General features: G+C 31.1%; 3 protein-coding genes across 3 annotated transcripts; 1 reads left to right on the top strand and 2 right to left on the bottom strand.

Annotated features, from left to right (window-relative positions):
* Nucleotides 1-4696: 4696 nt before the first annotated feature.
* Nucleotides 4697-6372, bottom strand: LOC101204652 (uncharacterized protein At4g22758). The gene is made up of 2 exons (XM_004150547.3): nt 5458-6372; nt 4697-5160 (listed from the first exon to the last, which is right to left on the bottom strand). Exons 1-2 carry the CDS (start codon nt 5687-5689, stop codon nt 4973-4975), a joined length of 420 nt encoding a protein of 139 aa, XP_004150595.1. The 5' UTR covers nt 5690-6372; the 3' UTR covers nt 4697-4972.
* A 5415-nt stretch (nt 6373-11787) lies between these two features.
* On the top strand, nt 11788-14177 carry LOC101204404 (protein C2-DOMAIN ABA-RELATED 7). The gene is made up of 3 exons (XM_004150546.3): nt 11788-12208; nt 13342-13437; nt 13563-14177. The coding sequence occupies exons 1-3, from the start codon at nt 12098-12100 to the stop codon at nt 13875-13877; spliced, it is 522 nt and encodes a 173-aa protein (XP_004150594.1). The 5' UTR covers nt 11788-12097; the 3' UTR covers nt 13878-14177.
* A 5379-nt stretch (nt 14178-19556) lies between these two features.
* LOC101204164 (DELLA protein GAIP-B) lies at nt 19557-22343 on the bottom strand. Its single transcript, XM_004150545.3, has one exon. It carries the CDS (start codon nt 21902-21904, stop codon nt 20144-20146), a length of 1761 nt encoding a protein of 586 aa, XP_004150593.1. The 5' UTR covers nt 21905-22343; the 3' UTR covers nt 19557-20143.
* Between the last annotated feature and the right edge of the window lie 3125 nt (nt 22344-25468).

The raw sequence follows: 25468 nt of genomic DNA, 5'->3' as shown, positions 1-25468 counted from the left end.
TTAAATTATGAATTTAGTCCAATATGAAAAGAAAATTATATAAAAAAGTTTGAATTTATTTTAAGTTAAATTTCGTTTTTATGTTTGGATAAATCTCCATAAAGAGGACTATTTATAGTTTGATTTGAGATTGTTTTATAAAACCTATCAAAGGAAAAAAAAAATTATAATTTTAAAACAGGGAGATATTTAAAAATAACATCCTATAACAAAATTTATGAAAGTTTCTATAACTCATTTAAACATTTTATTATATTTTGTAAATAGTTTATCTCATCAAAATTTGATAGATGTTATTACCCTCTTAAAATAGGAACTATAAAACTTCACCTATGTATACTAAGTCGGCATGAATTGACTAGAAAAAAAAATGTTTTTTTTTAAAAAGGAATAAATCATGTTTATTTGAAGTGTTTTGATTAAAATAGTTTGAAACAACTTTCACAGTTTTCTATTTCATCAACATGTGATAAACTATTTTTTAAATCGTGATAGTTTTGGATAGTAATCTGTTTTGCTTTAATTTTTTTTTATAAATTCTCAAATTAATTTGGTACATTTATAAAAAATTTGGTAAGTGGATTCCAAATTGGAATTTGGTTTGATGTGAAATAATGTTTTGTCTAAATAATATCGTCCAATAATTGTACTTAAATTTGTTTGCTCTAAGTCTCTAGATAACGAGCATGGTTAAAGGAACGTTTACTTTTTCTAGTAAAAAAACATGTACTTATTCTAATATTTATAGCAATTGGAACTTCTTAATCCAAAATGATTTTGATTTAAGAAGTTAAATTTGTTTAGTATTGTATGATTCAAACCTCAATTTAGTTTCATATTTTCTCTCCCAAACTAAATCTATACATAAAGTTTTTGCTACTTATTCTCAATGTTGACATGTCTCGATTGAAGGCTTTATAATTTTATTATGAAAACGTAGGTTTGTTTCAAGGGCTTCTCAGCGTGCTATAAAAATTATATATGGTTTTTCAAGGATGTGTTTGATCATCAAGAGTTCGAAGAGTGTTATGCTACCGTGTCTCTCGAGTTTGGACTTCTTGATAAGGGGAACTAGAAGATGATTATTAGTATGTTTTAGCTAATATTTAGATTAGTTCTCAATTTAGATTAATATTAATGGTTAATTAGAATTTATTAGTTATTTTTCTATTTCTTTGAAAGACTATAAATAGATGATTTAGGGTTGTAAATTGGGTGGCTTTTGATTATCATTTAAATATAAAACTTATGTTCTCCATAGCATTATCATCTTTATGCTTTGAATCTTTGTTAGAGTTTGAAAGAATATTAAAATCTTTTGAAGGTCATTTGAGCTTCCATCTTTAGGTTTTCAAAACAAAAAAAGTTAGCTCATCAAAAATATGGTGAACTTGTGATTTAACCTATAAATTCTTTTATAGTTTTGGAGATCATCTAAAACATCCAAAATTAACTAATTTGACATATGTTTTAGTTGCTAACTAAGACATCAAATGACGTTAAAAAATATCTATTAGACACCAATTAAATTTTTTAAAAAAAAAACTCATAAACATAATTGAATGTCGCCAATCTCTAGAAAAGATGAATATATAATTTACAATTTGATAATTATAAAAAAAAATGAAAAGAAGAAAAAACTGAAACATAATCACATTATATTTTTCATTACTTGATGGAAAAGAAAACAAAAGGAGAAGAAGATAGATTATGAGTATACGGTTGGCATAGAGATCTTACAGTAAATAGTGACCCACCACTTGTTTACATATTTGAAAGTGATATTCTTTTTTGAAAATGACTTGCTATCCAATTCAAACACATATAATTATAAACAAGAGAATTTTGTGTACGGAAGCATCAAGTTTTATAGTCACACTCACAATCACATCAACCCCCCACCACCTAAATATATATATATATGTCTACATTTGCCATCTTTTTAATACTCATACGAAAGGTTATTTCACATTTTTAACATATTCTTAACTTCACTAACCATTCAACAAACTGCATAATGTTATTAATATAAATATAATACAAATAATAAATATGTTACTAATGTTAAAAAGGTTTAAAATGTAATTATTATTATCTATCCATTAATTTTTTTATTTTATAATTTGTATGAATATCTATTCACTCGACAACTTAGAAATGTTTACGTAGTTACATTTCAAATCTTGATTATATATATTACCATAACAACTACAACTCTTATATATAATTTATTGGTGTGAATGTCTTATGACAACAAAATCCTAAACTAAGTTGTATGATATCATTTAGATAAAATATCTACTAGAAGATCGTGAACTTTAAATATAAATTAAGTTTATCAATCTAAAATGAAAAATAGTGTAATCGCAATAAAATTTTATTTATGGATAAATCATAACAAGTTAGAATCACAAATGTAGTTTTAAACTTAATCTATCATAGTTATCGTTAATTACAAACTTCAAATCAGTCACATTATGTTCTTTGATTACATCTAACTGAAAATGAATCTCACGATACAATTACAAAATACACTATATCTAGCAATAAATGTTAACAGAATTAAATCGGCTTTTTAGATTACTAATGAAATATTATGTCTAAAGGCAAGTAAAGATGGTCATAATGTAACTCAACATTCTATTAACATGATACAAAACAACACGAATGCATACAAAATTAACTCTTTTTTATTCATTTTTTCGAGTTTTTTTTTTTTTTTTTCTGTTTGTTTAACAAACTTATATGATGCAAGTTTGAATGTGCAGTGAGATATTAACAAACATGTATTGGGAACAAGATGAGATGGGTATTGAGTAGGATAGACTTGATTGGCATAAAACAAGAGGGTCTATGAATTAGACACATTGAACCAAAGTGAAGAGGTGATGTTCTAAGATAACATACCTTTAAAATTTCCATGTACCAAAAAAAAGGTGATTCACACTGAGATGTAGAAACCCTAAGAAGAAAAGCATTTTCCAAAAGTTTATATATATTACGAAGTGAAACTTTTTTTTTTCTAAGAAGAAATTAGGTTTAGTTTTAAAAATTAAATACTTGATAATTTAAACCAAATACATGCGTTTTTTTCAAAAAGTTAAGAAACTTAAACATATAAATTATTCAAATATTTATCCTATAATGAAGTTAAAAAAAACTTTTACAAACCATCTTTTTCTTGTTCTTTTTTCAATAATTCTTCATTAAACATCAGAAAACTTCTTCATTAATAATTCTTCACAAAACCAAAGCTTACTCGTTATAGAAGAGCTTGTGTATAATATAAGGACAAGCTCTATTTTTTTTTTCTAATACAACTATGAGAATGAAAGTTCAAACCTTCTATTTCATCTGTAGAAAGAGATTATCACAATTTCCTAAGCTCCTACTACCTTCTATTTCATCTATAGAAAGAGATTATCACAATTACCTAAGCTCCTACTACCTTCTATTTCATCTATAGAAAGAGATTATCACAATTACCTAAGCTCCTACTAGGGTAAGATCTTCATGAAATTAAAAGTAGTAGTTCCAACTGAAAGATCGGCTTAAGCACAATAACTAAAGATTGTGGTCGGGTTGAAAATTGTGAAACAAAGTGAGTTTGATTGTAGAAATCATGCATAGAACATTCCATCAAATCAATATGTCCAAACATGAAATTTGAATTAAGAATTAAGAAGCGCAGGGCAGACTCATTCTTTTGGAAAATTAAAACATAACCATAACCACCTTTATTGACCCATCATAAACTGTATCACCCAACATCCAAATCCACATACTGCATCAATTAGAAATCACCCCAACAAAGTCTCATTAGATTGGTAGCCAAAAAGAATCTAACCACCTATCTTGAAAATTACGGGTTATATTTGAAGAGTAATTATTGTAATGCACCTGGAAACCTAACATCATTGTTAAACTTGACCTTACTTCTTTTATACTTTGGTAGAGTATAGTATGCTCGACACAACACCACTTAGTAGTGTGATCTTTTTTATACACAAATCAACATAATGGCAACAATCACATGCCAAATAAAAGTGCCAACAATTTCCATGGATTGAAACATGTATAGATGCAATAGTTTCACATATCATCAATTGTAATTCTCTAAACAAATTTTAGAAAACTCCTCTTTAGGAACTTCCTATCATTTTTATCATATGGTTCGTATCCTTTCACTATCCAAAAAATTCGGTAGAAAAAACAAATATCATAAAATGTCTAACAACGTCAATTCGGAAAAAAGTAAACTTGGTGTAAAAAATCAAGCAGAATTGAACAGATAAAGTATAGGGTTAGTGACCTTGACCACACCCTTTCACACGCACTATTCAAAAGGAGGGTTTTGAAAATGACTCGCAAACCGATGACATAATCAAATTCCATAAGAACGTGGTACGGTGTTTCAAATTTCATAGTCAAATCAATACAAAGTTAGCCCACACCACCACCAGCAGCTTTTGAATCATACAATTCCTTGATGTGCGCCAACTCCCATTTTGATTTAACACAACCTCCAAACACCACAACAGTTGTAACAATATAATATTCAATAAACTATATCCCAAACCACACCAATCAGATTGATGATAAAAACATGAATTTAGCCAAAACCATAATCAACCACATAAAGAGAATATCAAAGGATGGAGCATAAAGTATAAAGCATAAAGCATAAAGCCTTTTGTAATCTACTTTCCAGAAACCTTTTACCAAGCTAAGATGTAATTTATTTGAAAGGGACAAATTCTAAGAAGTACACACAGTTTATTTCAATTTCAAGAAGAGAAAGGGGAACCCACCCAACCTTTTGAAAGTTGTAACATGGGTCCGACAATGACTAAAACAAGAGCAAGAAAAGCCAAATTGCCAAGGTCCACAACAACTCATCCAAATAACTAAGACCAACCTAATTGATAGCAATCACCCGCTGTAGTCGCCACATCATCGTGGCCGTGCGGATTCAATGGGAATAGATCTTCAAATTCAGAGACTTGTTGATCCACGACTTCCAGCTCCCTGCGCTTTTGCGAGGGATGGCTGGCCCTGATGGCGTTTTTCCTTCTTCTGGCACTTTTTCTGGCTGTGGCTTCTTGCACAGCATGAAGTTTCGAGCTCCGTGCGATCCAATTGTGTCCCATGGACTCAAGGCTGCAGAAAAAATTACAAACATAAGGACCACCAGATTGTTTTTTCCCATTGTGATCAGAGGACTCTCGAGACATGAAATAAAGATCCCACCACAAAAAAAAAAAAAAAAAAAACCAGAACAGAGATCCCCATCACAAAACCAATAAACGAAATTGAGATAAAGATAACGAATTTATGAATAAAATCACAATTTTTCCAGCTATTTCAGATTGGACACATGCAGTATGATTGTGAATGAAAATTGCAAAAGAACATGATATTTGAATTATCAAAAGAGAAAAAGTTCAATTGAATTACCATCTGGTCCAGTATTTGGGCAGTAAAGCTGAAAATCTCTAAGATCGGACCCAAGAATCGGCAATCGGCCCTCACGCGCGTATGATTTCAGCGCGGTATCAATAACAGCAGCAACAAGTTGCTCCTCGTTAACAATAAATCGAATCGGACCAGCACTGCCAAGGACATTAATACTGATCAAGAGCCTGTTGCCCTTAACATTCTGATTCTTCTTCTGCTTATACAGCAACATCTTCGTAAACTAAAAAATATCAAATCCAAAATCCCAATCCCTTCTCTCTTTTTTCCTTCAAATTATATCCCAAACAGAGAATCAGCAATCGACGACAGCCTCGACAAAATTTACCGAAGCTAGCGCCGCGATAAAAAAAAAATGCAAAACAGATAAATCGCAAAAGGTTGTTCAGACCAAAAAATAAAAAATTCCTTGTAATGGGGTTGAGGAGAAACAAGAAAAACTCTCAAGGGTCAACTCCAAGGCAGCGGTAGTACCAGCCCTCCTTGCAAGAACCAAAAGCGAAAGAAGAAGCAGCGGAAAGAGGAAGACGAGCGCTCGCCCTTGAATCCAAAAGGGAGCGCATGTAATTACTACTACTAGAATTTTCTTCCACCATTCACAAATCTTTCAAAAATTCTCCGATCTATTGCGGCGGATGAAGAGAAAAAAGATCACAGAGTAAAAGAAGAAACCGAAACAGGGTCGTTCTCAAATTCCAGGGGGTCTGTCTAAAAGAAAAGAGAGGGGATTGAATCGAAATAAAATGTTTGAGAAGAAAAGAATGGATGGAAATTGAAAATTGAGAACAGGGAACGAATGAGGAAGAAGAAGGGTGGTGGGGGGGTATTTAAATGGAATTGATGAAGAAGAAAAACTAGGGTTAGGGTTTGGTTTGGGGCTGTGAAACAAACAACGAAAATATGTTTAAAAATAATTACTTTTTTCTTTTTTGTTATTTCTCATTCCGTGTCGTTGAAGGATTCGGAAATCCTCTACTTCTCGCCGACTTGTTATTCTCCAAATCTCCCACATCTTTTTTGTTTTTTTTTTTTAATTTTCTTTTTCACTTCTATTTTTCTATTTTCTTCCTTTCATATAATAATTATAATAATAATAATAATAATGTATTTTCTTATCTTAATTTTGGCTTCATTTTTTCATGTTGATTTTTTTACACTTTGGTAAGTAATTTATTCCTACATTTATATATAGGAGTTTTTTCAATAATAATAAAAAATACAAGCTATTTACTATGTATGACAGAAAAATAATTACTAAATGGCCAAAGCATGTAAATAGTTATTACCCTTCACAAAGTATTTACTATGCTATAAAGTAAATTCCTCCTAATATTATAGGGGAATTGTCTCATCTTATTAATCTAAAATATTTTGAAGTGCTAATTTAAAATATATATATATATATATATATTTCTTCTATTATGATGGATGTAAATCAACAATTAAGGACAATCTAAACGTATTCCATTAAACAATTAATATAGCAGGTAGATGACATAAATTTTAACTTGATAGGTAAAATACAAATCATTTGATTGCTGGATTTTCTACTTTACCATTATTGAAGAAAATAAAATAAATTATAATCTTTTAAACTAATGAATAAAATAAAATGTAACTAATATATGTTATATTTCTAGAAAGGAATATTCTATTGTTTATTTCATAATTATTCGCCTTAATATTCATAGAAATATATTGTTATAATAAAATGATTTAAAACGTTTGTAATATTAAAATGATATTTGGAGGACCCCCACCCACACCCACACCCACACATCCTTATCAAAGTCCAAGGCCTTGACTTAAAAGTGTTATCTTTATTTGAGATTTTTATTTTTCATTTAGATTTGAGATACCATTTAATTAGCAATATGTCCCCTTTTTCAAAATAAAAGGAAAAAGAAACAGGAAAATGTCTTTTTTATTGGATACTAATAATTAATAAACATCAAACTTTTAAATTACTTAAGAGCTTCGAATTTTGAAATTATTTCATTGTTTAAATTATTGAAACTATTTTAATTTTTTAATCATTATTGAAACTATTAGTATTTATAATTATTTAAGAGCTTCTAATTTGAATTATGAAACCAAGTTCAACTTATTTTAGTGGGGGGATATTCTTTTTACTTTTGTTTCAAATATTCGAATTTAACTTTGATTTCCTTTTTCCATACCTCTAAATCTAAATCTGAAGTTGGGAAATTTGCTTTAAATAACAAAATTGTTTAAAAGATATATAAATATAATAAAATTTTTATAGAAATAAAACAATAAATTCTTTTTTGTTGTAGTTATAAATAAGCTTGCTTTTCTTTTCGGTAAAAGTTAAATACATTCATTCAAATAATTTTTTATTATAAACAAACTAAAAGAATTAAAATTATTTTCCAATCTTCAAATCATAGAATTTAAAATAATTTACTTTCCAATCTACAAAATGTTTTATTTTTGAGAAATAAATTGCACTTGAAAAATTATTATGAAACACCTAAATATTCTTTGGTATGTTTTCCTTTTTTTTCCTTAAATTTGAGAAAAGATAGTTGTAATTTAAAAATGAAAATAATTTGGAGAGTGGAAAAAAAAAACAATAAACGTGTAGTAAATTCAAACTCATTAATAAGGAGAAGGACATTTCTCTTTCCCGCAGAATTTATAGGAAAAAGAAAGGCGAAGTGAGGAGGCCATGTGAAATGGTGAAATTGTGAAATTGTGAAGTGATGAAATAGAAAACTTTTAAATTATTTATTATTATTAAATTCCATTCCATGTACGAAAAGCAAAAATCCACTGTTCTTCACTTCTTCTTCTTCTTCTTTGGCAGAGAGGGAGAGAGAGACCACGTGGAGGAGCCACCCATTCGGCGGGTCAAAACAATCTCCTCTCGATAATGGAGATTCCTATCCGATTCCATTGTCAGCGCTGTAACTCTTCCAAACCCCAATTTTACATTTTTTAATCCAAATTCAAATCCCATCTGCTTTTCGTAATCCCCTTTTCAATATCTGGTGGCCCCCTTCCCCTTCCCCTTCCCCTGATCATATCCATCTTATTTGTCTATCTTCAATTCAAATTTCTTTCAGTTGCATGCGCACCATCTGTTTCTTTAAATTCTTCTAAGTTATACGCCTCACTTTTCCAAGCCTTGGCCAGCTGGTGTTGTGAGTGTGGGTCAGTTTAGATAAGCTTTGAGAATTTTGTTGACTTTCTGCTGTTAATGTTGCTATTTATGTGGTTCTGTTTTCATTTTAAATTTTAATGCCATTTAGTGTTTGATAGTTTGGTTTCATGCAAATAGTTTTCTTATGTGACAAGTTTTATGGATGTGGTATATAAGAGATGAGCTAAAAGAGGGTTTTATTGTGTATGAGACCAGCTTGATTAGAGTAGTGTTTGAATGGTGTAAAATGATGGACAAAGGCTAAAGTGATTTATTGTGTATTACATCAACTTAACTAGAGTAGAGTAGAGTGTGAATTGTGTGAAAAATAGACAGATGGGTGGACTGGAATACAGTTGGACTGATATTATAGTCAACTAATTAAACCTTTCAATTCATCTTCTCTCTATCACATATAAAGAAAATTTATTCTATTGGAGAATTGTTTTATCTAGCAATAGCGGGGTTGTTTTAAGAGATATGACCAAACTATGAAATCTAAATTAGTACTCTACAAAACAGATTCAAACTACGTACACATCACTGGAACTTAATCCTGTGAAGGTTAATTTAGCCCTTTTATGCACATTAATGAATGAAAAAGTGGGGGGAGAATATATGATGTGCTGTGATGGATACCTACCATTTTGAAATCAGAGCCTCGCTTAAGAGTGTGGCCGCATCATGACCGTTGCCATCAGCATCTCATTCCATTGCCAGCCTTACCTTAGCCATTCGCCTGCCTAGAAATGAACCATTTTCAGCCCCAGGTTTAGAAAGTAGGTTCCATATTCAAAGGGAATTTTTCAGTTTTTAAGCAACCTCTTTTATAAATCAGTTCGCACCCGTTAGATATTTTAAATTATATATTCATTTACTTTTCTTTTGGTGTTAGGATGATTTTATCTAGAAGAAAGAAGAAATGCTTTCTTTTTAGAATGATGTTTAAAGCGTTTCATATTGAAAGTCTATTTAAGGTGTATATATTTTATAAAAGCAGCAAAGCAAGAACGACATGATTCTTGAATTCAGCACTATTGTAACAGCATTGCGTGAACAACTTAAAATTTTCCTTTGAAGCACGGTGATAATTCCGTCCTAAACAACTGTTTGATAGAAAACAAGCTGATCGTTCAAAAAGTTTTAGTAGCCCATACAAATATCTTAGTTAAAACTAAAAAAAATCCTTCAGTCCTTGAGTTTTTTCCATTGTATTTGTCTCTAGAAAGTATGGTTCAACTTAGCTTAGAGAAATAGTTTAATTTAGACTTTTGAGTTTCTTTGTTCCACAGGACCCTGATCCATGAAAGTTCAAATACCGGATTTGGTGGATCTAAATAGATAAAAAGGGTAATTTACCCAGCTCTTATGATAAAAGCCTTGGTCTAACAGAAACTCATCACCATTCTAAAATATATTGTATGGGAAAAGTGGAGCAAATCAAGGTGAAGAAAGAAGGAGGGATTTGAGTATCAGATAATGTTGATGGTGCTTTGTCCACCAACCATTCCTGGTCTTTGTGGACTCATTATTTTAGAGTACATTTCTGTTTTGGATGGTTTATTTAGGGGGGGCACTACTGGCTAACAAGAGGTAGAAAATTAAGGACCCAAAAGCCTGAATAATTGGCCGTTTCTACTTTATATTTGTTTGGCATTTGCGTGATTCTCTTTTCCTTTTATGGCACATGAATTCGGCAATATCCTGAGCCCTCTGCTCTCGCCCCTCCTCACTTTTCGTCTTCTCGCATCTAATATAGGTGATTTGTTGTGATCTCTTGACCCACGTACACACAAAACAAAACAGAGAACATGGTTTATATTCCCTTCTAGTTTACTCACTTTGATATTTTGTTTGGATTTGATTCTTACTTTTGAATATTGTGATCCCAGTCTTTGCGTTTTGACACTTTCTGTATTCATCCTTCAACTTTTCACCAAAATTATATTTTTATTATTTAGAATTATTAAGAGGGTTGAATTTGTTATTATAATTTGTGCAGCTCTTTTGGTTTGAATTATAAATGATTGATACAAAATAGTTAACATTATTATTGAAGCTAGAGATGAGTCATAATAATTAGAAACTTTGACTATTAGAATGAAAAATTCAAACATTTGAGTAGGATATAATAATGAATAGAAATGTCTATTGGGTGTTACGGACAACCACCCCGAATGAAGTGGAAAACCTACATTTAGATACCTAAACTATATGATGAAGTTGTTTTCCAAGTTGGACTGATATTATAGTCTGCTAATTTAAGCTATCAATATATATATATATATAATTTTTAAAACTCATAACTTTAGCCTTTTACTAAATAACCTTCTATTCTAAAACAATAGTGCATTTGGCCCCCTTTTTCTTTTCGATGTTGACATATTTAACCTTTGATATCAAATGTGTATCCAAAGCCCATTAAGTATACCAACATCCTTCACTATATATATATATATCTTAGTCCGTTAGAAACTCAACAATATATATGAATTATTGAAAGAAATAGTCCTTTATGTGTTATTATAAAACAAGTGTGCTTTATGTGTTATTATAAAACAAGTGTGGATAGTCAATTTGAGTGTAGCACAATTAATCAATAGATTTAGAGGTTTGAGTGCACTAATCAAATTTTAATTTGTTCTTTTTATAACAATCATTCAAATTAAATTAAAATTATTAAAAGAAAAGTCAAAATTACAATGCTCGTCAAATTAAAATCTAACCTTAATTTGTGAGTTGGCAACTTGATTCTATGTAAATAATTTATAGAATAAAAAAATCAAAACACTATTTTAGTCATATATATTTATAATATTCATTTTATTTTAGTCTCCTTTCAATTATTGGATGATGGAATAGATGTTTTGAAGGAAGATCGTTTAAATTTGAAAGAGAAAATATATAAAAAATAATGATAGTTTAGGGAGTGGAGATTTTAAGAAGTGGAAAAAAGAAAGAAGATATTGAGGAATAAGGAAGAAGAAGAAATTGTAGAAGATAAAATGAAAAAATCACGGCCAGGAAGAAATTAATAATTTGAGGTGGAGATAATAAATGGGAAAGAAAAAAATATCTAAAAACAAAAACTTGAATATTCGGATGTTTGGTTAAATTTATGAAATTTTTGGTTGAAAAAAAATAGGAATTACGTTTATTGGAAAGAAGAAGAAAAATAATAATAATGTTTAAATTGAATGGCGCTGACCGGCAAAACCACAGTTTACCGCGGCGACAACGACGGTCGGCCACAAAGAAATTCCAGGGTTCCGAACCATCCATTTCTTCAATCTTCTTCTTCTTCTTCATTTCTCTATTTCTCTCTTCTCCAACTCAATTTTTAAGGTTTTGAAACTCTAATTTTCCACTCCCTCTTAAATCAAATTGTCTCTTAATTTCCCACTCCAATTATTTACATCTCATTATCTTCTCCATCCACCTCTATTTTCCTTCACCATGGAACACTTTTTGGGTCTTCTCCGGATTCGGGTGCTGCGCGGTGTTAATCTCGCTATTCGTGATACCCGTAGCAGCGATCCCTATGTCCTCGTCACCATGGGCGACCAGGTTGTCTCGATTTCATTTCTTACTCAATTTCTCCTCTGATTAATGGCGTTCAACTGTGTTTTCTCCTTTTCTTTCTTGAAGCATTGCGTATTAATTTAGCTATTTTTAGATTTACTTTCATTATTCCCCTGTACTGTGTGTAGCCCTCCATCTCTTTGACCTAGATTAATTCCTTTTAAATTCAGACTTACAGAAGATGGTTGAATAGTTTTGAAAATAATGGATTAAAATAACTGATTTGATTGATATCCTTTTAATTTTGATTTTGTGGACGACCTTTGATTGGTTTAGCTTTTATTGTGCATTATCTTTTGTGGTAATTGGAGGCTTTCTTGTTATTTTTCTAAACAAATTTTCTGGTTTTAGTTGGGTTTGTTGCTGATTTGATATTTGTCCAAAATGGAGGCTTTTTATTTTTGTATTTATTTGTTATTTTTCAATTTTGGGGATCGCTATACGATTGTAGGAAGTTTGTATCTTTGAATACTTGATTAACCTTTTATGAAAAGTTTGCTTCTGGTTTCGGAAAGATGATGTTTTGTAATGCTTGGTAATTTATAATAACAAGCAACACTGGAAGAAGCAAAAAATCAAATGGAATCGTGTAGCCTAACTTATTTTTACATTTTTCGTTTTCTTGAACCATGTGACTTTGGAATTTACTTGATTGTTCTTTCTGCCATCATTTTCTTTTCTTTTTTGCCAAGGCTAACAGGCAAATGTATTGTAAGATCAGTTGATCCAAGTTGCTCTTGGCCTACTTTTAGGAAGATTAGATTTGTGGTTTGGACTTTCGGTTTGTGTGAGTGTTGGGACATTATGCCTAAAATCAAAACATTGGATTGATCTTAGAGCTTGACCTTTAGTTAATCTGATGAAGTGTTAATCTACACGTCTTAAGATTAATCTCTAAAGTTTATTACTCAGAGAAACTTATAAACCAAACATATGACACACAGAATTAAGTTTCTAATACTCATCTCTGAAACACATAGTTCTAGGCTTCCTAATTAACTATACGAACTCAAGCTTTCAAAATAATGATCCAAAGCCCAGTTTACTGATACTCTTGAGCCCTCTCTTTTGAATCTCAAACTATTGTATTCCTTCTGACATGGCTTAAATTGGAGCAGAGGCTGAAGACTCGTGTGGTGAAAAATAATTGCAATCCTGAATGGAATGATGAGTTGACTCTTTCAGTTGCAGATCTCAGGACTCCGATTGGTTTAGTAAGTTATATTTCTGGTTGATTATTTCGGAATACGAGCAAAGGAGATATTCTATTTACAATGGAGAAAATGAGCATAACATGTAACTCAGTGCTTTATGTGCCCTTGTTTTTCTTTTTTCATAGTCAGTATATGACAAAGACACACTAACAGACCATGACAAAATGGGAGATGCCGAGATCGACATCGGACCATACATCGAATGTTTGAGGATGGGACTACAGAGCCTCCCAGATGGTTGCGTTGTCAGGAGATTATATCCAAGCAGAACAAACTGTTTAGCTGATGAGAGCCAATGTGTTTGGCAAAAGGGGAAAATTGTACAGAACATGATCTTGAGGTTGAAGAATGCAGAGTGTGGTGAGGTGGCAGTTCAGCTCGAATGGATCAACGTTCCTGGTGCTAAGGGCTTGCCAGACGGAAGTACGAGCAACTTCTGATTCCTTAACTGATGCATCAGGTAATAGTAATAAATTTCCCAGCTCCATAAGTGGTAGATTATGTGAAATGAAATAAAGATGTTTGACTTGCAAGTCTGTAGTGTGAATATAACTATGAATTGGGCGTAGTGGATGAGGCTGGGTTTTTCACTGCTATATGTAATCAGTACATATATTTATAAATATTACTACGGTTGTATGTTGGCAGTTATTTCGAGAGGGGTAAAGAAAAATACATATGAAACGATTGTAGGAAATAGTTAAAACATTATTGTGAATCTCTACCGTTTTTTCTTTTAATTAAAGCGTTAATGAATTGAAAGAAACTATCATAAATGGGTAACTTTGATTACCAATTCTTGTAACTCGGCAAAGTTAGATATTTAAATGAGTAGTGTCTGTCAGTATATTCGAGGGCGTTTAAAGGTATGAGCATCAGAGAAATCTGTAATTTGAAAGTAAATTGAATGTGGATCCAATTGAAAGTTAATTGTGGAATGTGGATCCACTACACCTTTCATATCTAATAATAAAATTCAAATTTCCATGAGAAGAATGATAATGAATTGTGTAGAGTTTGGTTTAATGGCTACAAAACTATTTAAAATAAGTATGTTTGATAAGCATGTGTATTAACTTATGCTCTTTATGGGTTGTATTTATTAAAACTTGAACCTATTAAGTGCATCAATTTACCTCCTCTACAAATTTCATTTATTCTTTAAAACTTTATTTAACGTATGTAGACTTCTTCAAATGTTGGTACGTAGACTTCTTCAAATGTTGGTTTAACAAAGGAAGAAATGATTAGATTAGAGCAAAAACATGGACGACTTTTATATAAAATAATTTTAAAAGTCGACACCAACTCATATATAAAAGTGTAGAAATTTAATTTATATAAATATGAGTTTTAGTACAAATTTAGAACTTACCATTCAAAGCGTACCATTATCAACTCAAGATTTAATTTAAATGAATTAGACGAATGTATAATGATGTTTGCTTAAAAGCAGAAGTTGACATCATTTGAAAAGAAATTTTCTGTGTAAAGCATTCCAAGTTGTGAGTGGTCAACAAGGTTAGCCTTAAAATAATATTTGGTTTTGCAAATTTCATAAGAAGAAGAATATTTTAAAAAATTGCTGGGTAACCTTGTACTTATCCATGATTAGGATATTAGAAATATTAGAATGTTTAATGTATTATGAGTCAAATGTACTATTCAATATGTGTTGTTTATTTACCTTGATCCATGTAATTTATTTATTTATAGTCTCCCATTTGTAACATTTCCATCGTCATTGACAAGTTGGTTTAAATTTCTAGCTTTAAATGTAAAATTAATTTAATGTATTCAACATGGTGTGCTAACAATCAAATTCAATTCACAATATAAACAATGATATGATAAAACAAAATGACATCAAGAACTTAGCAAAGTGGTTGTTAAAACACAAATGGAACTTTTGTTTCTACCTTTACTCACAATGCATGAGAAGGTAACTTAAAAACTAATAATGCAAATGACCATAAAAAAATGTTCTAACCAAAGAATTTACAAACATGAAAATTATATACAAGGAAAAATTAAATGAAATTTAAAATAAAAACCTCTCTAAAGTTGGTCAATTTATGATCTAACTTGTGATATAAAAAGATCTTTACGTACTCTTCTTTTTTTTCGATACAAATTGATAAGAGAAAACGCTTAGAAGGAGATCAAAGAGAAATGCAATAACAATGCTAGAAGATATGTCAAAAAGTTTAAATGATAGCAACATTTAAAAAGAGTTACAAATATAGTAAAATTTGTCAAAATTTATTTGTAATAGAAGATAGACTACGTTGCAAATATTAATTATTATTCCTAAAATTACAACATAATTATTATTCCTAAAATTACTATTCATTGTAATTATAACCTTATTATTCCACAATTTTCATTGCTTCCAATTTTGATAAGTTTGTAACTAATATAGATTTTTGTTTTTAGAGTAGGGTTTGGATGAAATTTCATTAATAAGAAATTAAACGCAATTTTATATTTAAACTAAATTAGAAAAAACGATTAAATTTAAATTTATAGGATTGAACATATTTGAATAAAATATGAAATACAAAGAGTTGACGAGATCAATGCAAATGTATATAACATTTGAGGATAGCCAACATAAGCATAGCTCAACTAATGTAGAGTTTTTACTATCGACTTCAAGGTTTGAGGTTTGGATCAACCTCCACTCATGTTGATCCAATACAATTGAAAAAGAGAAACATTCGGGGGAAAATAAAATGGTATGATCGCGAGAGGGTAAATATAAACCTTTATATAATTGATGGGCAAGTGCAACTACATTTAGCTATGTTCATCTTCATATCTTTTTAAAAGAAATATTTAATTTGTCTTCATATGGTCCAATTTCCCTCAAATCAAAAGTGTAAACCCAAAACCCCACAAAATTGGGCCTTTCAATTTAGGCAAATGGGCAAAATTTTGAGCCCAAAATAGTTTTAATTTCTTTTCATTCCAATTTTAATTAACGATCAACATAAATTGATAAAAACATGGTTAATATGTTTTTTAATTAAGATATTCTTTTTCAATTTGAATTAATATGTTTTTTAATTAATAACAAAAATGGGAGAATATCAATGATTGATTTGAAACTGTGCTATATTTAATTTGTGAACATGCCAAAATACTATTTCTCAATTTTATTCTATTAGTAATTCATAAAATATAACAATGTTTAAATTAATAATAAATATTATGAAGTTTATTTTACTCCTTTTTCTTTATTAATTTATTATAAAGGTTAAGGGAGGATGAGTTGAATCAGTTGGGTTCTTTCTAATTTGATTCTTAAACATTTTAAAAAAATATATCTAATGAATTTTTTAACTTTCAATTGTATACTCATTATATTCTAAAATTCATCCAAACAAATATAATAAAAATATTACTAAACATAGTAAAATTTAGATTCTATATATTTAAAAAATATTGTTACGCAACTAATTATTAATTCTAAAAATATTAGAATTATTGTAATTAATCTTTTAGAATTGTGATAGATGTTCTAAGCTTTTATTTTATGTGTAATAAATCTTTTATCTTTTTTTTACCATGGTCAACCTATTTGATATATTTTGTAAAATCTATGTATTTTCTAAACATAAAAAGATTCCACTAAATACACCAAATTCAAAATTCTAAGAAATAAATTATCAATTTTTAAAATAAAAATTAAAATATATCATGGCCTATTAATACAGATTAATAGACATATATAAAGACTAAACCTATAAATTTCTTTATTTTGCATATACCTTCTCTGACATTTGTTGAGATTAGATGTATTAAAGTTGAAATCAACTTCTTGAGATTTAGTTGAAAGTACTTTGAAATTCAAAAGAAATCTTGTTAATTACAGAATATATATGTATATAATTCTTTATTGCGGAAGAGTAAAAAATTAATAATGATAATAAATAAATAAAAGATGCAAATGGTTTCCTCAAAATATTAAAATACTTAAGTTTGATTTAAGTATTCTGAGTTTAGATCCAAAATCATATTTTAAATCAAATAATGGAGAGGGTTTAATGTTACATTAATATAATCCAAGTTGTATTTATATATATATAAATATATATATGTTGATATTTGTGATTAAGATGCTCTTATATTCATAACTTATCAATTGAAATCATCTACTACTTTTCAAACCCATTTTTTTTAAAAAATAAAATTAACTTGGTGAGAAATTTAAATTATAATCACCTAACTCCCTGAGAGGAATATTTGTTAAATAATTATGATTTTGCAAATCGTATCCTATTTAGTTACTTATAAGTTGATTCCTTTCAGTAAATTATTAATAAGCCATCGATTTCAGTAAATTATTAATAAGCCATCGATTACAAGTTGTACGTTTCATTTCACATCATTCCAAATCGAAACATTTCAAACTTATATTAACTTAGTTATATGAGTAGTATAATGTTTTGAGGACTCTTGTAACAAAGGTCAATGGAAGATTTTCATGTAGTCATTAACTTTTGGGGATGTACAAAAATAAAATTCTATACTTTTCTTCTTCAATAATTTTTCGTGTCTTCTAGTTTTATTGTTCTTATTGTCATTCAACTAGTTTTGAGCGTATCAAATCCATTTAAAGCTCAATTGGTTCATATAAATAGTGAAATAGTGGATTCTCTAACACCCAACGAGGAGAAAGCAAAGGTTTGAACATAAGATCACCTAATTCAATATGTTTTGACAATCGTTTGAAACTAAACATAATTAAAATTGATTGGGATAAAAAGCAACATGTTCTAATATCATATGAAATTATCAAGTGACTCAAACGTTTTAGTTAGTAGGCAAAGACAAATTTAATATAATAACTAATTGTCGAGGAATGTAAGCGGTTGTTAATTAAAATTGATTGGTATAAAAAGTAGTCAAACATTCAAAATCTGCCATTTAATTAATAACTAAAAACAAAGGGACGTAAAAAGTAAAGTTGTTGATGAGAGATTCATAGTGAAGCTTGAAGAATTATATGATTAAAAATGTATGGAAAGCATGTGCAAATACCTATATAGTCCATTTTGAAATTCATATGAATTGATGCATATTGATTTGGGTGCCTCCTCGTGTCTAGACAATTCCCTTTAAACAAATCTATTTTTGATTTCTTCCATTCTCTAAATTCTTTAAATATTCATCAATAATTCTCAACAAGTTATCCATCCCCCTCTCTTAAGTTATTCCCTTTTCTTCCTCTTTTATATATATTAAATTCAATTACTTTCATGCTAAAAATTACATCAAATTTAGTTCAACTAAGTAAATTAGTAACTAGATTCGAATTTAAAGAATTTTTGGATGGAATGGTTGAGGAGTAAAATTAAAGTCATAATAAAAACAATAAGAGTCAAAATGAAGTACATGCATTAGCTAAAGTTAGATTTTTGTTTGTATAATTATACAAATTGGAAAGTCAAAAGATAGAAAGTTGAGATCGGTTATTATGGTTTAAAGTACAGGAAAGTAAAGAAGGGTTATATTTATATTAATATTAATTGAATGATTAAAGAAAGCTAAGGGTTTAATTAATCAGTTTGGTTTCTCTCTTTTTCAAAACTTTTGATCTTCCATTGAATTTAATGGCTCTAGATCCTAAGTTAGAAAGTGACTAATCAAATAATTCAACACTTTGTCTTTCTGAAAGAAAAAAAAGATCTCTTATCTTTTTTTTTTTTTTTCTTCCCCACTCTTTTATCAAAGTGTTTGGAGAAAATTAATTTTAAAACTCTAATAAATAATGAAAGATTTTATCAAAATCACGGTGGTTATTTATGAAGTATGGCCACATTCAGTAATTCATAATAAAAAATAAAAAATACATTTTTGATTCAAATAACAGTAATCAAACAGTTGTTGATAGATCATATGAGGAAGATGAACTAAATTAGAATAGAATGGTGAAGTTTAGAAGGCCAATAAAGGAATAAAGGCAGTAAATGACATGTTTAGATTAATAGAAAAAAGAAGTGTTAAAAAGATGTTATAAAATGGATAATTAAGAAAGTACATGAGTGTGCAGGTGTTGTTGGTAAAATTTCAGTGCAAGAAGGGAAACAGAATGGGAAATTCAAAGCCAAAAGTAGAAAGAAACTGAGTGTTTGTAATAATAGATAAAGAAAAAAGCTGAGATTATTGAACGACCTCTTCTCTGCCTTCCTTTTACATCATTGAATCACTAATTCAAAATACCCTCTTTGTCACTCCAAATTTCTCAACTTTTTTTTTTCACCTTACCCTTTTGCCTTTTATTACTAATAATCTAATTAAATTCCACATAATAATAACACACACATATATATAGATATATATATATATATAGTAGTGTTGAATAAACATAAATAAATACATAATTTCTTCTTCTTCTTCTTCTTCTTTTTTTTTTTGAAATTTACCATTGAAAATTACAAAAGAGCCCTGGGATATCCACCAAAAAAAGGAAAGAGAAAAAAAAAAAAAAGAGTGACAGGCAAAAGTGAAAGGTGAGGGTGAAAGGCACATTTGCTAGTGGTGGGTCACCCTGTCAAGGTGACAGACAGTGAGATAAGATTTCTCCTTTGTTATTGCCATTCACTGTTTCATTCGGGTGTTGTGAGGTAAAAAAGAGGTGAATTTTGACTCGACCTCAGTTCACTGAGTTAACCCGGATCGTCCTGGTGGGATTTTTGACTCACTTAGCGACCACCGGGTTGTTGCCGATTTTCCAAGCGGAGGTGGCTATGAGTGGGCGAGTGTGCCATCCTAGCATTAGTGATCCGTTGTTCTCTTCCACCCGGTACCCCTCTCCACTGCCGAATAGGGCGAGGAGCATGCTTGCTTGTTTGAATGCGTTTGAGCCGAGGTGGATGGGTTCGAACCCGGCGGAGGATAACCGAGTTTGCCACTGAGTTAAGGTCTCGTGGCGTTCGACACGGTCGGCACCTTCACAAGCCACGACGTTGCAAATTTGCTTTCCAAGGTACATTTCGGACATGATTTTATCCTGGTTGTTGGGGGAGCCTTCCAACGAGTCAAAAAGCGTTGAGTAGTAATGGAGTGACTCAGTGAACCGGTCCACGAATACCGGACCGTTGTGATTCGCTTCTTGCTCCACCACCGTCATGATCTCCGGCTTCATCTGTTTCACCACCGACAGAACCTTTTCCAGGGCACCAGGCCGAGCCAGGAGCTTATGTAACTCGAATACTGAGTTCACCACCACCGATTCAACCTCGCTCGGTCGGAGCTCCAGCATCGACGCGTCTAGATCTGCTAAACTATTCGCCACAAATCCTCTGTATTCGAAGTCCACATGGATAGCTTCGGCTAATTCAGCCAGTTTCCAGCCTACTTCTTGGAGGTAATCTGAGTTATCCGGCGCCGGAGGACCAATCCCGGTGAGGCGGAAGGCTGGAGGACCGTTCGGCCGTAGAGCTAGGGCTTGAATCAGAGCTGGCCATTGCATCCCTCGGTTCATCGAGAAATCGATTACGTGAACACGTTTCTTCCCTTCGAAAGCTTCGAGAATCGCTTGATTCGCGGTGAAATGCGCGAATTTCAGATAGGGACAGCTCTCGTAGAAATGCATCTGAAGCCTATCGGACACTGAATGATCGAGGGGATTCTCAGGGCAGAGCCTGTAGATTCGGCGAGCCAACGCTTCAGCGAAGAACGTGGCGACCTTCCTCATCGCTCCTGCTTGAGAAACCGCCAAGTAACCGATTCGCTTCACCAGAGCCTCCGCTATATTCAGATTGTTCTGCTGTACGGCTTCGGCGCAAGCCATCAACGCATGGACCAGTTGAATTCCGTTCTCCTGCGAATCGACGAGGACGACAGGACGAGTTACAGAATCGGAAGCCCTAATCGCCGAGGTAGAGAACACATCTGAGTCCGACTCGGAAGATTTCAAACGTTTATTCTCTCTCGGTGAATAAATCGCACTGCTCGTGATAGCTTTAAGGTCGTAATCAGAACTAGAAGATTCCTCGAAAATCCGGCTGCTAGTTTGCCGCTGAGGGTCATAATCAATGGAAGTGATGGTGGAGGATTCCGCCGGAGCTAAAAACGAAGGATCGTCCAGCTGCGAAGGAGGTGGCGGCGTCGCAAAATTAGGCATCGGATGGAGCTCGGTGAGCATACTTTCAAGCCAAGTAGACAGATCAGAAGGATTATAATGAACAGTATCAAAAGCAAGATGAGAAAGACCAGTATCCTGAACTTGACACATAGCTTCTTCAAGTTGTTCAAGCTTCTGAGCAACATCCGCCATGTCCGAGGACTTAACCTTATAACCCAAAACAGCAAGAAGCTCATCCATTCCTCCATCGAGCTGGGCTTCCTCTTCCCAGAGCTTAGCCTTACCGGTATTCAAAAAACTCTCCCCATTAGGGACGACAGCCATGGAAGGCGGCTCCGGACGTGGATGAAGATGGTGATGCTCCCTCTTCATCTTGATGCACAACAGCGGCGGAAAAGGAAAAAAGGGGGTTGTTTAAGGCGGTAGAGAGTGGGTAGAAAAATGGGTGAAGGAGAAGAGAAGGGAAAGAGAATCAAAAACTTAGAAAATGAAAAATGGTGTGAACCGGCATCTTCTGAAATGATTGAATCACCTTCTCCCGGCCTGTTCTGCCCTACATAACAAGAAGGAGACCAATTGACCCAAACAGTCCCTTCCCCCCGTCAACGTCATTTCTAACGTCCGTTAATCTTAAGACGAACCACACCCCCACTTAAACCAGCCGTCCATTCGACGTCGTTAATATACGACGTTTAGCCTTGCAATCCTCGCCCAGCTATTTCTTTTTCTTTCTTTCTTTCTTTCTTTCTTTCTAAAACAATTAAATTATTCCTAAATTTCGGGGGAGGGAGGAATGAAAAATAATACCATTCAACCTCAAGTCATTTTATTTTTCAATTTCTTTTGCTATACAGACTACTCGGATAAGATCTTGTATTAATTTTATTTCTTATTACATAAATTTGACGTAGAAGTTATATTTTATTTCAAGTATAAAAGCTGTAAGTTAGAGAGAATCAAACACCATTGTCCTAACTCCTAAGTTCACTTAACTTGATAATTCTGTTAGAGAAGATGATATCATTTATGGGTTTGAAGTAAATTAAAGAATTAATTTATCAAGGAAGGGTTTAAAAATAGATGAATGGGCCGAGGGCCCACTTGAATTCTGAAGAAAGAGGCCCAACTGAGCTGACACAGCGCACTACGGGGATGCCCCCCACACCGTTACCATACCTTGAAAAGCCGTTTTTTTTTTCTTCTTCTTCTTCTTCTTTAAAGTTACGGTAGTACAACCTGTACTGGATTCCAGTCTCCCCCTTCTGATTATTACACGTGTTACTATTCTATCCTTTGGGCCCCACCTTCCTCCCTTTGTGCATTTTCTTTTTTCCTTCTTTTATTATTTAAAGCTTCACCGCCATTCTCTTTCATTTTTATATAAAAATAAAAAATAAAAATCAAGCGTTCTATCTGTTGTCAGAACAATCCTGGATTCCTCTTTGCTGTTGTTATCACACCCCCTCTCTTTCCAACTTTTACTCTTCATCCTTTAAGTTTGAGTCAATAGTTAGTTTTAAGTGGTGAACTCATCCGTTCTTTTTTTTATATATATATATATCTTTTAAATTTACAAATGAGGAAGATTTTTAATTAATAAAAAATAAAATATGGGTAGTATATGCTTGAATATACAAATACAAACATTTTATATTTACAAAATTAGTGACCATTTTTATTTGGTTCCTTTCTCCAAGACCAAACCTCCATTTAATATTTATCGAATCATACCTCAAAATCACAACCATATGCTTAGAATACTCATATCTATAAAGTAGGGATGCACCAATCTCCACAAAATAAGATTCCTTTTTTTCATACCAATCCTCTTCTTCCCCTCTTTACAAGTATTGGTCTCTCTATACATCTCTTAAAACTTGATACCTATGTCTCTATCTATCTATCTACACCCCCTTCTACTCATTTTAGACCTCATGTCAATTGACTATCATATCATAAAAACTTTTCAATATAACTACATCTTTATAAATAAAAAATCTATTAACTAATAATATGAGTTCTAAGTTTCTAAACTCAAGTGGCCAATATATGTTTCTCTCCTTCTTTGCCACATTGTTAATTTTGTTTTTTTGTTTTCATTTAAAATATTAAGTCTTCTTACTTCTAAATTTAGGTTTTGAATTTGAAATGTTATAATTTGTTTCAATTTTGTTTTTATACTTTAAGACGTACCTGTTTTTATTACATATTTACTTTCAACTTTTAATTGATTTAAAACAGTTATTTTTAATTAAAATTTTTTATTTTTAAACTAATTTTTAAATTTCACTTCATTATTATTTAAAATTAAGTATTAGACATTAATGTCAAAAATTGAAAAGATTCTTTTTGAAAAATTTAATGTTAAAAATGTAAATATTGAAATCGAGAGATTAAACCTGATATTAAAACCAAATTTTCAGACTAAAAGTAACTTTTCTAAGGAAATTAAATCCAAATCTAGGGACAAAAAAGTACTTAAAAAAAAAACCTTTTTAAAAGGAAGCTTAATAAAAAGTAAATCCTTTTTATCTTTAAATGAAAAAAAAAACTAATTGTATTAAATTTTATATTTTAAGTACAATATTTTTATATTATCAAAATTAGCTTTGTAGGATTAAAATCATGCTTTGCGGTAATTTTAAGAATATAAGAATTACTATATACTCTCAAATATGTCGGTTGGCCGGTTTTATTTTAAATTCATAACTCTTAAGCATTTGTATTTGTCACCAACGTTTGTATAAATAATTAATTTCATTATATTTATAAATATTTTTAATTATTTTCAACTTTACATATGCTACATCATTTATTTACTTACCTTAACAAATATTAAACATTTGTTTTAGCACGTGTGACGGTATTTTAGTGTATTTACCTTAACTTTGATTAGGTTGGTGCCTCAGCTGAGTGGTTCGTGACTCATCAGATATTTCTCAATCTTGTTGATTGTGAGAAAGTTCTCTCCAAGTGACCTATCAAGATTTTGGAAGCTCTTGTCATGCTTCGAGTTTTACGTGCTCTCATTGACACTTTTTGTGAGGTGCCCCCTTTTCGATTATTATTGATGCTAATTGCTTTAAGTTGATTAATTATTTCTCACACGTGTTTGTGGATATTACAGAGTTTTCAAGTGTTGTGGAGGATATTTTTACCTTAACTTTATCTATCGTGTTACTTGTTTTGTGTGGTGCCCTTGATATGTAAATGAGTTGGCTCATCGTTTGGCTAGAGTTTTCTTAGTGCATGGAAACCAAATTGGTGTTGCTTTGTCCCCGCTCCTTCTAACTATGTTGATGAAGGTGGGGTTCTGTCTCTATTTCATTTTACCCTAGATTGGCTCCCTCTCAACCTTGTTGTTGAGGGTGGTTGTATTATTTGGTAGTTGTTGAATGTTTTTAGGCATGGGCAAAAGCACTTTGGTAGAAAGATACTATTTAGTATAATAATTATATAAAGATTTGTAGATTTATACATCATTAGTTCTAAGAGATGACACATATTAATTATAATTATCGTTAAGCTAAATTTACTTTGACAAAGTTAAAATCAATCCAATTTATCAATAACAATGCAAAAGTATTTGAAATAAAGAATGTTAAACAATTAGATATTTAATAGATGATATTGTTTCCAAAAAAAATTAATAAGAAACAATAATCAAAGTTGAATTAAGACACAAATTAACCCTCAGATAATTTTGTCAAAATTCGGAATGTAACAAAAATGTAGCTCTAATGTTGCTTTGTTTTGAAAGTCGTTTGTCAATTTTATTTACAATGTAAATCTATTGAACAATTTTTCTAAAGAAAATTTACAAGAATTGATATGCAACAATTTAAATAAAAAAAAATTCAAATAATAATTTAGTCTTCTTTTTTCTCCTTAATTAAAAAAAAAAAAGTTAATTCAATTCCTATGAATTTAAATCCA

The sequence above is a fragment of the Cucumis sativus genome, chromosome 5 (assembly GCF_000004075.3).
Source record: "Cucumis sativus cultivar 9930 chromosome 5, Cucumber_9930_V3, whole genome shotgun sequence".
NCBI classification, from domain to species: domain Eukaryota; kingdom Viridiplantae; phylum Streptophyta; class Magnoliopsida; order Cucurbitales; family Cucurbitaceae; genus Cucumis; species Cucumis sativus.
This window is presented reverse-complemented; position numbering and strand designations above follow the sequence as displayed.